We start from the raw sequence: 19,888 nt of genomic DNA on the forward strand, positions 1-19,888 counted from the left end.
CTCCCCTTTTGTATTGAAGTGACCTGTACATGCTCAGAACGCAACATCTTTTTGCCCCTTTTATCACCAAGATGTTCTGCCTCACTAAACTACCCAAACCTTCATTTAGTATTCATACCTGCTTTTTTATTTCCTTTCATGTTCTTTTAAGGTTTCAGGTCTGCCTCCCGGAAATATTCAAGGAAATTCATGAGACATTCAATAGCATTGAGGGTCGACTAAAAGCAGAACAGTTCAAGGTATGTAAAGATGGCCCTGTTTCAGGGGCTCCTTTCAATAACATGCTATACTTCGCCCCATGAAACATTTTAATTGAAGTGGATTTCTAAATGATCGAAATGCGAAGCAGAATGAATGCAAGAATGGGGAACATTGCTCAACTGCATGCACCACTTTAGATTCTCTGCCATTGCACTCGGAGCAGCTGCAGTCAGAGATTACAGTAGAATCTCATTGATACAATCATTTTTGGCATGAAGTTTGGGATGATATTTTTTAATGAACTTCCCCGACCAGAGGGCATTGTTTACAATGGGCAGAATTTTAAATGTTCTGAACACCCTCCAACACCACTACAGGCGATCTGAACATGCCCCGCATGCCGTTGCTATTGCCAGTCGCACGGTACCCGCTGTGGATTTGTTGGTCGTCACTGTTTCGAGCAAGAGGTTGTGTGTGGCCCTTGCATTGCAGATGTTTTGATCACCTGTCACATGTAATGCAGATGAAAACAGTCAGCTGTGACATGGCTGCGAATAAATCCCACCGGCCACAGGCAAATCTGTGTGAAAGTGTTTCTGCGGCTTCTGCATGCAAATTTCAGATGATGTGAATGCTTCTCATGAGCCCATTCGAGATTGTAGTATTATCAGGATACTACCGTCACTCATCCTACAGCAAGCACGAGCGTGTCTGGACTTCTCACATTCACCGTAGTTTAGGTCACGTTTATTTTAATGCCCGCAGAATATGTTCATTTGTCTTTGTGGGCAGTGAATAGACAAAGCTCTTTGCCATGTGTCTGTTCTTTTGTACTGTGATGTTCTAGGCATGGCTTCATTTGGTATATTGCTGCAATGCTTACCTTTAACTGGTACTTGCTCCGAGATTGTTGTTAGGGGGCTCCATATTTGGCATTGCTCAAAAGTACACTTCACTGATCGCAACGCTCTACTGGGCTTATTGTATGCAGCAACGCGTGATGTCCTGTTTCCGAGCCTGGGAGGATTGGGCCATCTACCCGAATGACTTCCTCATACGCTTACAGAACATCTTCCTGGGCCTTGTGCCTTCAACTGTAAGCGAGCTGATTTTCGTCACCAGTTGCTCATTTTGCAGTCCAGAAATGTGAACTAACTGTAAGAATGTAGCGTTCTAGTGGTGCAGGCAGTCTGCATCAAGGCTAGTCTTCAGGACTTGCCCTTTGACTGCGCAGCACAGTAGTCACGAAATTTCAATTAACGCCACTATCTTCATGATGGAAGCTCAGTGTTGCGGCACTTGCTAACTTGCTAGCTGCCTCAGTTTAAAATTTCGTTTTCAGGAATCAGTGTCTGACTCCTTCTGGTTATGACCTGAATAAGGTGTTCAAAGGGAGAAAAATAAGCGTGATAAGAAAGCACAAGTTTGTTTTTTTGCGGAGAGCACGAGATTGTGTGTGTCAGACTAATGGGCGCTGTTCAAAAAAAAGTATTGCAATTATTGACCATAAATTTAGATTAACAGGAAATAAAATAAAAAAAAAAGTATCACAATGTTTGACCATAAATTTAGATTAACAGGAAAGAGTTTTTTAATGAAGTTCCTTTTTTAAATTTCAAATGTGCTCATGTTAACAAATATCACCCTGTTATCTAGTGTATGTGTTGATAATATTTTGTAGGGCGCTGCTTTTCGAGTTGTCTGCACACGTAAAATTTCAATTTTTTCAGACTGAAAAGGTAACAGAGCTTTTGAGATCAGGGAAATATATTTTTTTTAATTTGTTCAGGATAATGCAAGAATATCTGAGTTGTGTGTGTCCTCACATTGGAGCAGAAGCCCGGGAGTCTTGTGCCGAGCTGTGAAGACCAGTCAACGGAGGGCGAGGGCTCTCCCCCTCCCCTCGTCAAGGACGATCTACTGGATGATGTGGATGGAGTGCCCCTGGTAGCAGCCGACACCGACCTGGACGGCTTGCCTCTGGTGGGCCCGGTGGCGGACCCAGACTTAGACGGAGTGCCACTGGGCGTGGTGGAGGATCCAGATATTGATGGGCAGCCGCTTGATGTGGCCCCATTGCGCCGGTAAGGCTGCCCACTTTCCATGCTGTGTCAGAGGCAGTGTGTGACACGGCAGTGTGTGATTTCAACCCTGTGAGGCCACAGGCTGCAGTCTGTAATCTTATCACTGTGTGAAATCACACACTGCCGAGGCGTGCCAACGGAAAAATTGGAAAAGTGTTACAAACTCACGTTAATTTTATTATACGTAGGGGTGTGCAAACGTTTGAAATTTCAAATACAAATCGAGTATGTCGTTCGATTCGTATTCGCAAATTACTGAATACACTGAAAATTTTCAAATTCTGCGCACTTCACCGCAGTGCGCGTACTGTGCATCCTCAAAGTGTGACGATGCTGGTTTTTGAAACGGGACCTTCTCCTTTGGGAAGAGGGCGTTCCCGACAATGTGGGCAAAGCAAAGCATTTGACGAACTTACTCCCGCTTCGTCTTGTATGCAGACAACTGGCATTCAGGTATTCATCGAGTAAAGTTACTGGGATGCAAATGGTTTCTGGCAGTTTGTCAGATCCATTCGATAACTCGACCTTTCGGTCAATTCGGACAGTTTTCTGGTGAAGGCCGAAGTAAGTGGAGTTTACTGTATTCAGCAGTCATATGGCAGTGCCACCGAAGCCCTGTATAAGGAAGCATTATTTCAATTTTATTTACAAATACCATGTGAATTCTGAAATAAACAGTACAGACAATGTTTTCCTTTTTTTTTTTTATGATCAGATATTCGAATGCATTTTTTGCCTGTATTCATATTCGAAAATTTCAATATTCTCACACCCCTAGTTATAGGCATAGAACAAAAAAGCGCAGGACCTTCTTTTTCCTCTCTGTGCTGTTGACCAGCAGACTCTGTCTCGCCATTCTTGAAATGCTGTGAACAAACCTTTTGATGCGTATTTTCTTCTCCCAGCTGACTTTAAGGGGGGACGCGACCTTTGAAAACCGAAAAATCGCGAAACAGTCGATTTTTGGAAGATTATATATTCCGGTAGTATGTCTTATAAACTACCATTTCTGTAATTATCAATGCCCAACTCGCCGTAGAAATACTCGAAATTAATTATTTAGCAAGCGGCGGCAGCCGCGGAGCAGCGAGCAAGCGCCGAAAATTCCCAAACTTCGCGCGCGCGGCATTCCTCTCCCGCCAAACTGAGCGCCGCCATCTTGGTCTTGTTTTGTTTGTGAATTCTTGCGCTTTCTTCTGCCACCCTCGGCGGCGGCGACGGCGGCGCGATCGAGGCGTGGCTTGATTGAGAGCCTCGTGGCGGCTTTCAAGTTTCCCGCGCTCGAATTCAAGGCTGCGCTTGGGCAAAGCGTGCGCTCCGCGAGAACGCGGGGGATCGGGCGACTACTATTGGCTGCTGCGGCCGCTGACGCGTCGGTCTCCGCCTCCCCGCGTCGCGTCGTCTGCTACGGCTCTTTACTTGCTGTCGTTGTTGGCTGTCTTTGTACTTCGTACGTTCTGTTCGCCTTTCGCCATTTTTGCGATCGCCGGATTTACGATCTCTCGTCGTGCCCTCTGAACGGTTTCGTGCAAGGTGTTAAACGTTGCGTGGTCGCTCACGATGCCTCGAGGTGCGACACGCATTCAGTGCCAGACTTGGCTAGCTTTTTTTTTTTTTTTTTTTTTTCGTTTCGTTTCGGCGCTTATGCCACGGAAGATAACCCTGGAAGTCGCTTGTCGTGTTTGCGCCGCTCCTCGTTCCTCCGGCGAGATGCCGCAATAGATAAACCGGGAAACCGCTTGCTGCGTCTGCGCCGCCCATCATGCTAGGGCGAAATGCCGCAGGGGAATCGGGAATGCCGATTGTCGCGGCTTGCAGAACACAGGATTGACGGATCTCGGCATGTGGAAAGCGGTCCGCGGCACCAAGGCGTTCGCTGTAGCCGAGATCGATGGAGCGCCATAGCCCTAATGTATATTTTGACGGTCACACCGGACTTGTTCGTGATAATTGCGAGTGTTCGTCTTAAGTGGGGCCGTTATGAGTGGGCTCGACTGTACCTGAATAAATTTTTGAGGGCAAGGCAAGCCCATGTATTCAAAATATTATGTCTGGAATTTGTCATAATTAATTTGGTTAATCAACATAGGTCTAATTGATAACAAAAAATCCAATTCTATGCTATTTTTCAGCAAGAAAATTTAGAAAAAGGGCTTTGTCTTGCCCTGAGGAACCTATCTAGGAATCAGCATGACAAATTGCACAATGCCAGTGCCTTTCACAATTTCTCCAGGCGTGATATAAAGGACCTATTCAAACCAGTTTGATATGCTTCTGTAACTTGAGAACTAGCATGCACAACTCTATGAAACTTGGTGGTTTTTCATTTGTTAATGTCATGAGCCTGTCTTGAAAATTTCATCATGATAACTTGAGAAACAAAAAAGTTATTGTTCTCTCAACCTTTGAGAGCCGTTTTCTCAGAGTCAATTTTTTGCACGGTATGGCTGCTAGGGAAAGTCATAGCTCAAGAACCGCTTATTGGATTTTCATGAGGTTTTTTTTGTTATATACCTAAGTAAAATTCTGAGGGCAAGACAATTCGTTTTTTTCTAAATATTTCATGTGTAATTAGGGGCAGTCAATTAAAATATCGTTAAGTCAGGTGTAAATTTGAACACTAAATTTGGGGCTGTACTAAAATTTTTCAGAGAGGAAATTCGGAAAAAGGGAATTGTCTTGCCCTGGCGAAACTATCCAGGAATGACCATAACAAATTTTACACTGCTAGCACATTTTGCAAATTCTCTAGGCCCGCCCCTAGGGACCCATGTAAACTATCTTGATATACTCCTCTAACTTGAGAACCGATGAGCCCAGCTCCATAAAATTTGGTAGTTCTTCAAATGTGTGTACTATGAGCATACCCTGAAAATTTCATTCAAATACCTCAAGAAATAAAAAAGTTGGTGTTCAAGGGTAGCCTCCCCCCTTAAGCCATGCTCAGTGCTGTTCAGTCATTTACCTGGCATAGAAGCATGTGCTCTTCGTATTGCAGCCTCGCTTCAATTAATCAGACAATGTTTTAGCCAGTTACTTCAAAATTAACAAACTAGCAATATAGCAATGAAAAAAAAAGTGTACTTTGTACTCATCTTGTGGTGTAATCATTGGTTTGGTGCAGATAATGTGTTGCCTTTTGCATTGGAGCTGTGAGCGCACTAGTACTGAGGGTCGTGGACAGCTGTGTTTCACTGACCTTTTCCTAGGATTTGCAGGCACTGGCAAAGGAACATTTGTCATTCTTGAGATCTACTCTTAAGGGGGGACGCGGGCTTTGAAAGTCGAAAAATCGCGAAAAAGTCGGCTTTTCAAAAAGTACATATCTCGGCTGTATATGTTATAAACTACCTTTCCTATAATTATAAACGCCTAATTCATCGTGGAACTGCTTTAAATTAAATATACAACTGGGCGCGGCAGCCCCAGAGTCGCGAGCGAACGGCAAAAGTACCCAAACTTCGCGCGCGCGCCATTTCTCTGCCGCTGAACTGAGCGCCGCCATCTTGGTCTTGTTTTGTTTGTGAATGCTTGCCCTTTTCCATATTGCCTTCGCCGGCGGCGTCCGCGGCGTAGCAGAAGCGTGGCTCGCTTGTGATTGGGGGCCTCACAGGGATTGTTGAGCTTCCCGCGTCTCGAATTCAGGCTGTGATTGGACAAAGCGCGCGCTCCGTGAGAACGCGGGGGATTGCGCGACTGCTATTGGCTGCTGCGCGCGCTGACGCGGTAGCCCCTCCCCGGCGCGTCGTCTGCTCTGGCTTGCTACTGAGCTGGCGTTCTTTGTACGCTCGCTGAATCGCTCCACGTTTCACCATTTTGAGATCGCCGTGATCATCGCTCGTTACTAATTCTGGTGGCGTGTTTTGAACGGTTATGTGCACTTGTGGATTATTGCACGGACGGCTACGATGCACGCTAAGAAGTTCAAAACACTACATACGTCGTCGTTCTGTGAATGCCGTCCGAATCGCGAAGTTAGCGAAAAGCGTTGTCAACAGGCGCAGAGACGCTTCTATTAGTGCTGCTTCTGCTCCATCACTACTAGACCGACTGCGCTGCCACTTCCAACTGCGTATCTTTCGCGTCAACGTAAGGAGCCGGCGTTTGAAGCGTGCCTGCTGTACCGACCTTATCAACCTCGGCGATCTCGGCCTCCCGTATCGCGTCTGTCATCGCAAGCGATAACGCGTCGTCAGCGTCGTCCGCTGTTCGCATGAAAATGCACTTTCCGAGGGAATCGGGGAGATGGAGGCACAACGTGCTGCAGTGAAAATCAAACTTAGACTTCAAAATGCTGTTTTAAACTTCAAGGGCCATTTTCTCAGAACGTATTTTTTTCATGTTATGGTTGCTTATTCCCGCAATATTTCTGGAACCGCTAATCGGATTCCCACCTGGTTTTTTTTATTGTGTGCCTGAATAAATTTCCGAGGGCAAGACAAGCTCATTTTTTCAAATTATTGAGTCTGGAATTTATAATAAACAATCAAAATTAGGCTAATGCAAGTCCAATTAGTGGCACTAACTTCAATGCACTGCTAAAAGTTTTTGGCAGGGAAATTAAAAAAAAGGGCTCTGTCTTGCCCTGTGGTACCTATTCAGGAACCTTCATAATGAATTTCATAGTGCCAACACATTTTGCAAGTTCACCAGGCATGGAACAAGGAACCCATGTGAACCATTCTGATATACTTCTCTAATTTGATTACCAATGTGCGCAGCTCCATGAAACTTTGCAGTTATTCAAATGGCTATGCCATGAGTCTACCCTGAAAATTTCATTCAATTATCTCAAGAAACAACGAAGTTGGTATTCAAAGGTAGCCTCCCCCCTTAAGTTATGAAACTGATGGCAAGCTATGTAACACGCTTGCTGCATTGTCCTGGGTCTTTGTGTAGGGCACCACCGGCCAAATTTGTGCCATCCAAGTGGGAGACCGTCGACCCCGAGACAGTGTCGCAGCAGGCAGTGACAACCTCCAAGTGGGACCTGCTCGACCAAGGTGAAGAGGAGGAGGAGGAAGAGGGCAATAGTAGTAGTCGGCGCGTTAGCTCCCTGGCCAGTCCAGCAGTGCACCACCCCACCACCAGCGGCGCCAGCAGCATCGCAGCCTCCATGGATGATGACATCGATGGCGAGTGAGTGAAAGCAGCAGACTGATCTTAATGACACTCTTCCTTCTATGACAGGGAGGTTGGTGCAGTGGTGTTGGCCAGACTGAATTGCGGAAAATATGAGACAAAAACTTTTGTAGGATGCAAGTTCTATCTAGGCCTTGTTTTGATGGAGGCAGAATGCAAAGACCAGTGTACTGTGCAGTGTCAGTGTGTGTAAAGAAACTCGAGTGGTCAAAACTTGCAGAGCTCTCAACTGCGGTGTACAAGCTTGGCACTAAAGAAAAGAGAAGCATTTGACTATACTCAAGGACAACTTTCTGCAGATAGGCAGTAAAAGCTACGGAGCCGACTTGCACTGGCTCACTGCACAGCAGCACATAGTCCCTTCAAAAATTTTGCAGGTTGTGCTCTGGAATATTATGCCGTCACGGAGTTATTCTATTTATTATTACATCAAGACTTCAGTGCAATACGCCGTCTACTGCCAATAGCTGCACAGCATATCGGGAATCCCACGAAATGTATGTGGGCTGCATCTGCTGATTTCTGTATACTTTTTCAGTGCCCTTGTTTTGACAATGCACTTAATCAGGGCTGTTGATTAGTCATAAATTTATATCCTTATATGCCTTCAGTATGATAAAGGCACACTTTGGCACCATAGCACTGCCCAGCATGAAAAGAAAAAGGTCGTGCCTGGGGCTCATAATGGGGCCATGATGTTGGGGTTGCTGGCAGCTTTTCTGTAGCGAGGAAGTGGCTTCATCTTCTTTTTTCCAATACTGCTTACAGGCCCCTTGAAGAGGGTTCTCCCAGGGACGACTCTCAGGACTCCATGCCGGCCATGGATCTGTTGAAAACAGAGTCCGGAGAAGAGAGAAGGGCAAAACTGCGTGAAATCGAGGTACAGTTTCCTTCCTACATAATTTTAATAGCCTTGAGCTGAAATAGCATTACAAATTTTGATGTATGCGTGTTTGCAGCTCAAGGTGATGAAGTTCCAGGATGAACTTGAGTCAGGGAAGAGGCCACGCAAGCCAGGCCTCACAATCAGCGCACAAGTAGAACACTACAGGCAAAAGCTTATCAGAAAGGTGAGTGGAAGGACTGTTGCATTAGAAGGAGAAGGATTCTTAAGGTTGACAATTTGCTATTGTTAAGTTATAATGCTTAAAACTAGTCTGGCACCACACACCAAGCTGTTTCACTGTTCGTGCCCATTGCCGACAGAAATGCCAATATAGTTCATTTATAAACAAAAAAGACAGTACTGCACTTGGAAAGTAGTCTGATAGTGAGATTACTCGCAGAAGGGCAGACTGTTTATTCATTGTGTAGTTGCACACCAGAGGGCGTGTAGCTGGCAGCAGTTTTTGACGTCAACTGTGGCAACGTTTGAACAGTAAACTCTCATTAATTCATCCTTCAAAGAACCAGAAAAAATGTTCGAATTATTGGATGCACCTGAAAAATTTGCCGAAGACCATTTGCATCACAGCGGTTTTATCTAATGAACGTGTGCATGATGGTTATCTGCACTTGAGACGAAACCCAAATAAGATGAGGGTTTTTCCCAGTTTCTCTGTGGCGATATTGAAGGAGTGAAAGACTCGAATGCCAGTTTTGCGACAAATGGCAGTGGTGGCACCATTTAGCATCATTACAAAAACTCGCCATGTTTGCCTCGGCACTTTAGAGTCGCGGCGCTTTACTTCAGCCACGCTAAATGACACCGCAGCTGCCTTTTGTCGGAAACTCACCGCTGGCATCTTTTGCTCCCTCAGTTTTGTCGCAGGCTGTTCTGGTTTCTTGTCTTGTGCGGCCAAGTGAGGTAAGCACTACTTTTAAACTTCCTATGCAACAAAAGGGTCAACAACGCGCAAGCTTTTTATGTGTGTTTCACCGAAAATAAGCCTCCGGTTGAGGCGAGAGAATATTTATAAACGATTCTACCAAATTTGCAGAAAAGTGTAAATATGAATGCAAATGCTACTTTTCCCTGCATCAGTTTCACATTCTTGTGTGCAGCAAGCCTGGGAGCCTGTAAAGAACAGTGCGGTTACGAATTCACCACACTGTAAAATATAGTAAACTTGCTTTCTTCTGCCACCCTGGCTCACATGGTGTGAGCCTGTCATGGAGAAAGTCTTGTTATTAATAGTAGACTTGATTCACAAAATATTGGAACATTGTGCAGCCTGTTCAGTCATTCCGTTGGCTTGTTCTTCCCCTAGGATCAGGAGAAGTCCAGTGGCGGATCAAGTGAGCGCCGCAAGGAACGCAGCAAGCGATCCCGGTCCTTGTCCCGATCACGGTCACGATCACCCATCATGAGCCCCCTGGTAGTGCGGTCAGGAGTGAGCCAGCGTAGTAGTGGCAAGCTCAGCCCAGCCTCCTCTGAAGGAAGAAGTCGGCGGTCTCGCTCACCACGCTCACCTCGCACTTCCAGATCGCACCGGTCACGTTCACCAAAGAAAAGGAGGCAAGCCAGGCTCAGTTTTGAGCTTTGCCCACTTATGCAGTTTATCCCTGATGCTTCGGACTCTTAAGGGGACCGTCAAGTAGCTCGATGCGTTTATAATTCGGTATATAAAACATGGTGCCAGATTAGCTTATTTGTGACCCAGGAACATAAATACAGTGCATCCGCGCTGACGGCAGCGTTCTACAACGGTGTGTTGCAACGTGCAATGGAAGCGCACTTCCCGCTGAGTCTGAGTTTTATCAGGCCCAGCTCTTTTTGCATGAAAGCCACGTGGGTGGTGCTTTGGGAGAAATCACCATGGATTGTAAGAGGACTAATTTTATTACTGGTGCACTATAAATCCAATAACGTCTTAACTAAAAACGAGCAGGCCAGATTGAAGACCACCCTCAAGCATACCCCACATTCGCCTTGCCTCGCGGTATTACAGCAGTAGCACTGTCAGCAGAGGACCTGAGGCCATTTTTTAACAAAGGACAAAGCGCTAACGACACATTCACAAGCAAGAAGACACGGACAAGCGCTTGTCCGTGTCTTCTTTCTTGTGAATGTGTCGTTAGCGCTTTGTCCTTTGTTAAAAAATGCTGCACCAACTAGCCCAAAAAAAAAGTCCTTGAAGACCTGAGGCCACACCGTCACCCCAGTTACTTGCACAAAAAGTGATTTGGAGGAGAAACACCACTTACAGGGATATATAGGAAAGTTGTTGTTTTAACGAATTTCCATGTTGGAAATTCTTTTATATTGGAATGTTTCTAAATCCTTAATGCCACCCCTATTGAGGCATGTGTATTGTAGTCGCACATATATGCAGTCAAATCTTGATTATAATGAAATCGTACTTGCAGCTGAAATTTCGTTATATTAGAAATTTCGTTTCGTCGCCGTTCCCATGTTTTAGCTGTCCAGATAAAGTAACAGGTCCATGGAACGCTGCTAGTAGATAGCAACTTGTAAATTATGAATTCAGGAAATAAGCAAGAAATTCTAGCAGTGGTAGCGCTAACGAGGGCACCGGATATACTTCTGTATATCAGGAGCATAATGAGTGATAACTAATGTGTGCAAAGCAACGAGCGAGCGCAGCACCTAGTACTCAAAGTTGTCGCCAGATGTCACCGCTGGCATCATCATCATCAACGTTTGATCTAGGGACTCGTATGGTAATTTCGCATAGCTCCCACCAGCACGGCTACCTTGGGCATGGCAGTCTTTTGCTGAGGCCTCACGTACGCGTACAGTGGAATCCATTCATACGTTTTTCACCAGACCGGGAAAAAAAAAGTAACAGCCGGGAAAATGTAACAGTAAGGAAAGTTTCGAAAATGGGTGAAAACAGTGCAGCTTTGACTTGAAATTATTGAGTTTAAATACAAAAAAACTTGAGAATGGTGAATTGCCGTTTTTTTTTTTTTTTTTTTTTTTTTGTTTGTTTTTTTTGTTTTTTTTTCGCTCGTTGGAAAGCACCACGCGTTTCTCAATAGTCTGGAAGACCGCATTGGTGTCAGTATCACTTTGAGGTGCGACGTACCTGCGGGGGGAGGTCCAGAGCCACAACTGCTTCTCCAAAACTCTGCTCTGTCAACTCTCCGGAATCCAGCAGCTCGTGCTCCTTGTCATCGCAGTCAGTGGCTTCACTCATAACCAAATTCGCAACGATCTCTGCAATGCACTAGCATTCTGACGTCACAACGGCAGCATCCATGGCGACATAGTCGTCATATGTGACTCCTGTGCATAGCCTCGGCTAGCTCTTGATCACAGTATGCTACTTCCAACTCTTCAGCCTCTATGGCAGTTTCCATTTCCCAGTCTATGCGGAAGCCACACAAAGCGAAGCAGTGCTGTGCACTTGACGCTCTCATTGCAGTCCACGCTGAATATTGAAATGGCCTAGGTTGCTGTCTGCGATCAATACGCGCTAGACAGTGCTTCACAATGCGCTTCTTGTAGGCATGCTTAAGTTCTTTCTGATGCTGGCATCCAACGGTTGCAAATGGCTAGTAGCTATAGGTGGGAAGAACACAAGCTTCAAATTCCAAAGAAACAGCGGGTCTCTCGGGTTGGCAGCACAATTGTCCAGGAAAAGAAAAACATTTGTGCACTGGGAACCCATCTTGTTATCAAAATACAGTGTAGACCGCTTATAACGTAAGTCGCGGGAGTTGCGAAAATCTGCGCTATAAGCGGTACCGCGTTATAACCAAAACATCGCGTTTTTAGGCTGTTACACATGTGAAATCGAGCAGCCTACCTTTTAAACACAATTTATTGCACATTTCACATACACATACACACACAAAACAATTGCAACTCTGCAGGAACGATGTTTGTCACAAGTGAATTATCTGCAGAAAAATGCGGTGATCTTCGTCTGGCGGCGTTTTTTCACTGCACTCCGAACGATCTCGTCTTCAACCAAGCTTAAGCACTGAAGCGCCTTATCGCTCAAGCTGTTTTTCGCGCAGTAAATTTTAACTTTGTTCAGACATTCGAGCGCGTCTTTGCAAGGCACATCAGGCATCGGGTCTACATCGTCGTCGTCAGATTCATCTTCGGTCGCAAGCTCCACGCCACTGCGCACCGCTTCGACAGTCGCATCGTCCGTGCTCACTTCCTCGCAGACAGCCAGCTCATTTTCGTTAGCATCGACATATTTTTTAAAAGTTTCTGTCGCGGAAACAAAGTTGCTCTCAATGAGGCCGGACCACACGTCGTCAGCGTCGACTGCCTCATCGACAACGTCGCCCTGCTCCTCAGCTTCAAGAGCCTCGGCATGAAGCCAGCTTCAGAAAGCATTTGCTTATCGTTGTGGCCTTCAACTGCCACCACGAAGCAGCAACCATGTCAATTGCGCCCCTTAGATGCACCTTGAGGGGCTGCTGCTGCTGTATGTTCAGCAGAACTCTCTCGCAAAGGCGTTTCTTGTACAGTGCCTTTACAGTGGCGATGACGCCCTGGTCAAGGGGCTGATTTTTAGCGGTAGTGTTAGCAGGCAAAAATTTCAAGTTGACTGCGGTCAACTTTGGCTGGATGTTATGAGCTGTGCTATTGTCAAGGATAAGCATAACCCGCCGCTTCTCTGCCACCATATCTTCATCAAACTTACAAAGCCAGCTTGTGAAAAGCTCTTGCGTCATCCACGCTTTTTTGTTCGCTTTATATGTCACTGGCAGGTACTCACTCTTTTTGAAGCAACGTGGCCTCGCCGATTTGCCAATTACGAACAAGCGACGCTTATCGGTGCCGTCCATATTTGCGCAAAACAACACTGTGATACGCTCCTTCGAAGCCTTGAGGCCAGAGCAGGGTTCGCCTCTCAGCGCGAGACTGCGGTTGGGCAGGAGGTTGTAAAATAAGCCAGCTTCGTCAGCATTGTAGATGTCCCTGTCCGCATACGACGAGAACATAGGTTCCAAATTTAAACGGAGCCAGGCTGCGATGGACTCGTCGTTCACTTCACCGCTTTCGCCGCAAACAACTTTGCAGCTGATGCCATGGCGGTCTTTGAAACGTTGGATCCACCCATTAAGTGGATTAAGGGGGGACACTGGTCTTAGAGCTATTTTCATTATTTTAAAGCCAATCCTGATAAAATCATACCCTCTTGTTCAGATTTTTATGCTGATTTCAAAAATGTAACTTGTTTTTCTCTATGTCAGTTAATTCCCGAGATAATAATATTAATTATTCATTTAATTAGTACTTCCGCGCAAAAAAAACGCCTCTATAAAACATCATTTTTAATGCATGGCGGTACAGTACAATGACCAAAGAGTGCAATGATCAAAGCAGTTTTTCCATTTTACCCTTATTAGCAATTTTGCTGCACTTTGAAAGTTGTCCTTCAAGACGTGCCTATCCCAGACAGCATTGGCCGACTGCCGACCTATGGCCGGTCATCGGCAGCTGGTCGGCAGCCGACCTGCCGGCATTCGGTGCTCGGTCGAATGACGGCCCATGGTTGGCCATGTACCAGGTAGGACGGAAGTCGGTCATCAACCAAGGCCCAAGCTCAGGCACCCGACTGAACGCCGACCAATTCGGCCACGGTAGCTCGGTCAATGGGTGGCCCATGGCCGGCCATGTATTAGGTAGGGCAGAAGTCGGCCAGCATCCATGGCCCGAGCTTGTAACCCCGACTGAACGCCGACCTGTTTGCCACGGTAGCTCGGTCAATGGGTGGCCCATGGCCGGCCATGTATTAGGTAGGGCAGAAGTCGGCCAGCATCCATGGCCCGAGCTTGTAACCCCGACTGAACGCCGACCTGTTTGGCAACGGTTGCTTGGGCATTTGGCTGCCCACAGTCGGCCGCGTGCCATGTTGGCCAGGAAGCCGGCTAGCACTCACGACCCAATATGCCTGTAGTGGACGCCGATTACCTCCCTGGATCTACATAACATCTTGTACAAATCCAGTTGTCAGTGAGAACGCACATACAAAACAAAACCGCGTGGTCGTAGCACGATCATGTGACATTAAATTAGTGATTAGAAGACAGCTTTTTCATTGCCGAGAAAGAAAACGTTGCCGCAAGTTGATCGAATAAATGACTGTTTTCTGCGCGCAGGAACTAAGCGCAGCATCGTATGTTTACCTGGGGAAAGGACCGAATACGATGTGTGCACTTTCTAGATGCAATCCCTGAAAAATGAAAAGTCGGAAGACTGTCGAGTTTGCCATTTTAGTTTCACACGGTGGTAAAAAAAAGAAAAAATGGCAGCTTTTCGCATAGACTGCGAGCATGGCAAGCCCCCCTATTGCAGCAGTACAGAAAATGTTGCGGATTCCGTACGTTTTTCGCATCACACTTACAGAAAACAAGCGGATTTCATACGTTCGTTACGGAAGTCCTTGCGGAAATTACGGATTTCATGCTGCGGATGCGGATGGTCGTGTGCGGAGAGCATATAGACGTCATGCGATTGATACGGATGTTCTAATAGAGTGTACGGAGCATGTACGGCGATTGCGGACGGATGTGTGCGGAGCATACGGATTCCTCACTGACATGATGCGGTAACTACGGAGTGCGTACGGTTGATGCGGATACTCCGTTCCGCGTAAGCGGAAGCCTCGCTGTACAGGCCGGCAAATGCGGAAGAAACGGACTTCACCACAGCTACTCGCTTGAGCCACGTGTCCCGAACGCAGTCGTTGCAAATAATTAATGAGGCTGTTTCGTTCACTTTTTATACATTTATTGAGAGAATCATACGTATATGTATAAGCCATGTAAAGACTAGCTATGGCTCGCGGTGACAATTAAGACGCACCAAAAAATGGCTCGCGCGGCGGTAATAGCAGTTGCAGACGCACTGCAGTCGATCGGTAGCATGAACGATCGCCACGCCTTGGCCGCTATCACTTTGCATGTTATCAGCGTTCATTGAACGCACGGATATGTACCGAAAACAACCGCGAACTTCGGAAGAAAACAATAGCACGGTACTATTCATTCTTCTCCGCAATCCGTTCGCGGGTGATTGTGTCATTGCCGATGTTTGCTTAGAAGCGTTTTTTTGGTGACGCTGCGCAATTGTGATGAGTTGCTTGAGCCTGAAAAGCTGAGTGACCGAAGGGATTTGAAAACAGTGCTACATGTGTTTTAATAGAGGTTCACAAGAATATCAGCATGCATGTGAGCCTTCTGAAAGGGTTCATCTTCTGCAATTTAATTTCATTTATTTTCCCCTGAGGGCATTACATAAGGGGGGAGCAAACTTAATATGCAATGCGAGCAAGAACGGGAAAACATTGGAACAACAAGAAAACAGAAACGAGAGAAATAGTGCATGGCCGGGTTAAACGGAACAATATGAAAAGTAAAAATAACAACATACCATAAGTAAATGATGCCGAAACTGTTATATAAATCTATGTTATATGCATGAAGTATTAAACACGCGAAAAAAGGCAAGACAATGTAAGCGCTGTCTCCTGCCCCCCACCCCCCCCCGCGCGCCCACAATTCCGCCGACGTCACCATCAATGCCTTCACAAAAGTTGGTCGTTCAGTTTTACCCTGAATGATTTACAATCAGTACATGATACGATGGTGTTTGGCAGGGCGTTCCACATATTGCGTCTGGAAAAATGAAGAATTTAGTGCTAATAACGTGCAACAGTTAATACGTGCGATGTTATCATTTGGTAGCAACTTTACTGGATTAAGTGAGTGATGAGCATTTTGCATTTTGGAGGTGCTAAAATTCTTCAAAAACAAAGTCAATCTTGTTTTAAACAATACTCTGATGCCCCCCAGGTTCTTTAGCTTTTGCAAGTCAATTCACAGTTTCATCTCACGTTCATAAGTTTTTTAAAAGTTCGTTTGAAGGCAGGTTGTCTCACACCAATACAGTCAGAATGGCTCTGGATGTTATCACAAAACACAAGTCCGGCTACATAAAACAGGAATCTAACTTTCTTAAGTGAAGGGGGTTCTGAACACATACAGAGCATGAACAAACAGCAACTTTAATGATAGATGAAATGCAACTTGAAGCAAATTTTGATCGCAAAGCTGGCTTGGCTGCTATTTAGTTGTGAAGCCCTGCGAAAGCCGTCCACATATTCATGCTCCAGGGGTTCTTCAAACAGACGTACACATTCTACCTGTGGCACAACTTGATGCTAAGGTGCTGCATGACTTTCTTTGGAAGCTTATTATTGACCTGGAGGCATCTGCTTTTTGAATTAGAGCATTGATATCAGACAATAACTTCATAAATAGGAAAGCTATGTGAATCTTTGCTTAGCCTGCAAGGCAATAGCATTGTGTACCAGCATCCTGCCAATCCCTCATGCCCCCTATTTCTTCTAGTAGACCTAATTTACTTGCTTAAGTGTAGTTTTGTTTAGCTAAGTGTATAAGCTTCATTTTGCAGGCACTACTTCAAAATATCTATGGCATATTTATTGCTGGGTACAAGTAAAGAGAAAGCAGCAGCTGGTATTTAGCTACAGTTAGAAGCACCCTGTACCCTGTAGAGTATAATGACAATGTGATTTACAACATGCTCAAGAAAACAGTAACCAGCTTGAACTTTAGAGTAGTTAAATGCACCTTAATACAAAACAGCAAGACACTGAAAATATTCTGTTAGCAGCTAGCAGCAAAGTTTTGCCATCGCTGCACTCCCACGTTTATTAACAGTAGCTGCGTCTTAAAAATTGTGGGCCATACTGAGTGACATTTCATCATAATCTAGTCAGAGTGCACTGTACAAAGCATATGCTCACTATGATGGCTCAGTGCTTACAGGGCTTGATATAAACCCAAAGACGAATTCAATCCTAGCCACAGTGGTTGCTTTTCAATGGAGGTGAAAAGAATGGTGCCTGTCTACTGTACAATTCCACTGCACATTTAAAAAAAAAACCACAGATGATTGAAATTGCCATAACCATCAAGAGGGTTTCTAGTTGGGCTAGTTGGTGACTGACATGTTCAAACATTGTTGTGCTTAAGAACAACTGACGTAAAGAACGATGTGAAACACAAAAGTGCAAACTATCAACTGAAATTTTATTGCGATGAACATACATATATAGCATTACACATAACAACATCACAAAAATCGACAAGTCAGCAAAGTAGCTATTGTCTCAAGGGTGAATGTGATATCTCCTTCACAAAAAAAAAGAAAAAAAACCATTTGTCTCCTTTTCTTTATTTTCCCAAGAATTCCCTTTCTTTTTTCGATAGAGAGACCGAAGGGTCGCTTACACATGTCCCATTCCCGGATTCGATACAGTGGGCCTCCCACAGTTCCCTTGTTAGCTTGTCTTTAGATTTCAGAAGAACTGCCGTCTCATTGAAAAATGGTGCACAATCTTTGCATCTAGCGCAGTGTGGCACCAGACTTCCAGATACACTAATTTGGTTACAGTTGTACCTGTGCTCTCTGAGCCTTTATTTAAGGCATCTTCCCGTTTGCCCCACATATGCACGACCGCATGAGAGCGTGCATATTTTTTTGTGAAGGAGATATCACGTTCACTCTTGAGACGATAGCTACTTTGCTGACTTGTCGATTTTTGTGATGTTGGTATGTGTAATATGCTATATCTGTGTGTTCATCACAATAAAATTTCAGTTGATAGTTTGTGCTCTTGTCTTTCGTGTCGTTCTTTACGTCAGTGTTTCTTAAGAGCAACGATGTTTAAACATTGCCATAACCCATCATGGCAGCATCTCTCATAGACTAAGTCACTTTGGGATGTTAAACCCTATAAGCCAAACTGAGAGTACAAGCAAAGTATTAAATCTTAATCCCGCTCAATAAGGTTTGGCAAATCACATACATATATGCTGTGTCATCAGCTGGAAATTCAATGAGAAGGCATGATGCTGCAATATCATTCAATTTCAATATTGACAGAGCAGTCAGAAGAGACAAAAAGCACTCAGTAATGTGTCTTCGCAGCCTGTGTGTACTATCAATGCAAACCAGTTTCTTACAAAGAAAAATAGTACTAGTACCATCAAAATGATGGCCTCTGCTGACAGGCTAGGTGTGCAGTTGGCATGACCAAGAAGACATGCTCCATCAATATGTGTGTAGCTGTAGCAGTAAGTGGATTAGCTAGCATGGCAATAATGAGGTCTTTCACTTATCTCTCAAAGGAATGAAGTGTTGAGCTACAGCTGTTGTAGCATTACCAGCTTCTCCACCACCTTATTTGGCACCCATTTTGCACCAGTTATCATTTTAATGAGCCTGCCACTCCCATTCTCAAAAACAAAAACACTATGTCCCCACAGATATCCAAAGTTTCTAATAGCTGTTACGAGGTGAAGCAATTGATGCAGATTGAATATCATCATTTGCCGGTTATAGAGTCTTCATCCAACAAACTCCTGTAGCAAGTGACCTGCACCACAGAAATGAACAAATAAAGCATGTATTAGCCCTGGCAAAACATTCTGTGCAATAAGCAAAACAATTGCAAAGGCAGGAAAGTTGGGTTTGTTCAGCCTGTTGTGATAGGATCTGCTGTATTTGACTGGGTGCCCATTTTATTTTCCTGGGGAATATTATTCATTTTAGCTATATGCTAAAATATGACTATAAAGCATACATTGGCATCTTCATGCACAATCTCACACATGGATTCTGGTTAGTTCAATTGTCCGACAAATATCAAATTTGATACTCTGCATGGATTAACAAATTTTTTATCCCTATTAAAATGAAGTGATACCTTGTTAACTGAAATCACGCCTTGTAAAATGCACTGCATTATTTAATGCGCAATATCCACAATGGTAGACGTATACCAGTTAACAGCTCCGTGTCATTTCAACCCCCTGGGGTTCTTCAAAGTGCACTGGTGTCATGCAGTACACGGGTGCCTTGCTTTTCATCTCCAATGAAAAGCAGCAGTCATGTCCTGTGTTTGAACTTGCATCCTTGGGCACAGCGATCAAGTGCCCTAACCACTGATCCTTTGCAGAGGGGCAAATCCACGAAGAGTGCAAGCTCAACTGTTACTTAGTATTTGAACAGCTACTATTATTATGTTGTGACATATTATGTTGTGACATCCAGCAATTGCTTTGTCTGCGGAATGTGTAAATGACAATAGTTACAGCTCTCATTTAGTTTAATTGAAGCCAGTGATTGCAATCCCTGTACATTTTGAAATATGTCGTATGTATCTTTCTTATTAATCTCTTTTAAGTCATGCATAATTGTTAGAAAAGTGTGAACTATTAAAATATTGAAACAACATAGCTGAATAAAATTTTTCAACTTACCAGTATGCTATAGCTGTTCTTCACTCAACTCTTCTAAAAGTAGTATGAATACTGCACCAACAAGCATCATGAAATTCGGTTAGGGAAGGATGCCTGAATAGCACAGCACAGTATAAAATAGGAGCCACATCTTGCCACCGGTTGGTAGTGGCATGTACATCTCAGGTCAATAATGTGTGAGAGCATATACTACAATGATAACAGTGTTGTATAAAACAGTGTTGTTTACATATATG

The 19,888-nt window shown here is 44.7% G+C and overlaps 1 protein-coding gene across 1 annotated transcript in view; it reads left to right on the forward strand.

The window, feature by feature from the left end:
* Positions 1-19,888, forward strand: part of LOC146199488 (U2 snRNP-associated SURP motif-containing protein) — a 78,871-nt gene that overhangs the window by 20,598 nt on the left and 38,385 nt on the right. The window contains exons 15-21 of the mRNA XM_084594978.1: positions 152-239; positions 1,193-1,297; positions 2,038-2,285; positions 7,185-7,424; positions 8,196-8,307; positions 8,387-8,497; positions 9,638-9,885. Coding sequence (XP_084451104.1) covers positions 152-239; positions 1,193-1,297; positions 2,038-2,285; positions 7,185-7,424; positions 8,196-8,307; positions 8,387-8,497; positions 9,638-9,885 — 1,152 coding nt within the window. The remainder of the gene's footprint in view (positions 1-151; positions 240-1,192; positions 1,298-2,037; positions 2,286-7,184; positions 7,425-8,195; positions 8,308-8,386; positions 8,498-9,637; positions 9,886-19,888) is intronic.

This window comes from Amblyomma maculatum, chromosome 2 (genome assembly GCF_055883805.1).
Source record: "Amblyomma maculatum isolate TAMU_Amacu chromosome 2, ASM5588380v1, whole genome shotgun sequence".
NCBI lineage: Eukaryota > Metazoa > Arthropoda > Arachnida > Ixodida > Ixodidae > Amblyomma > Amblyomma maculatum.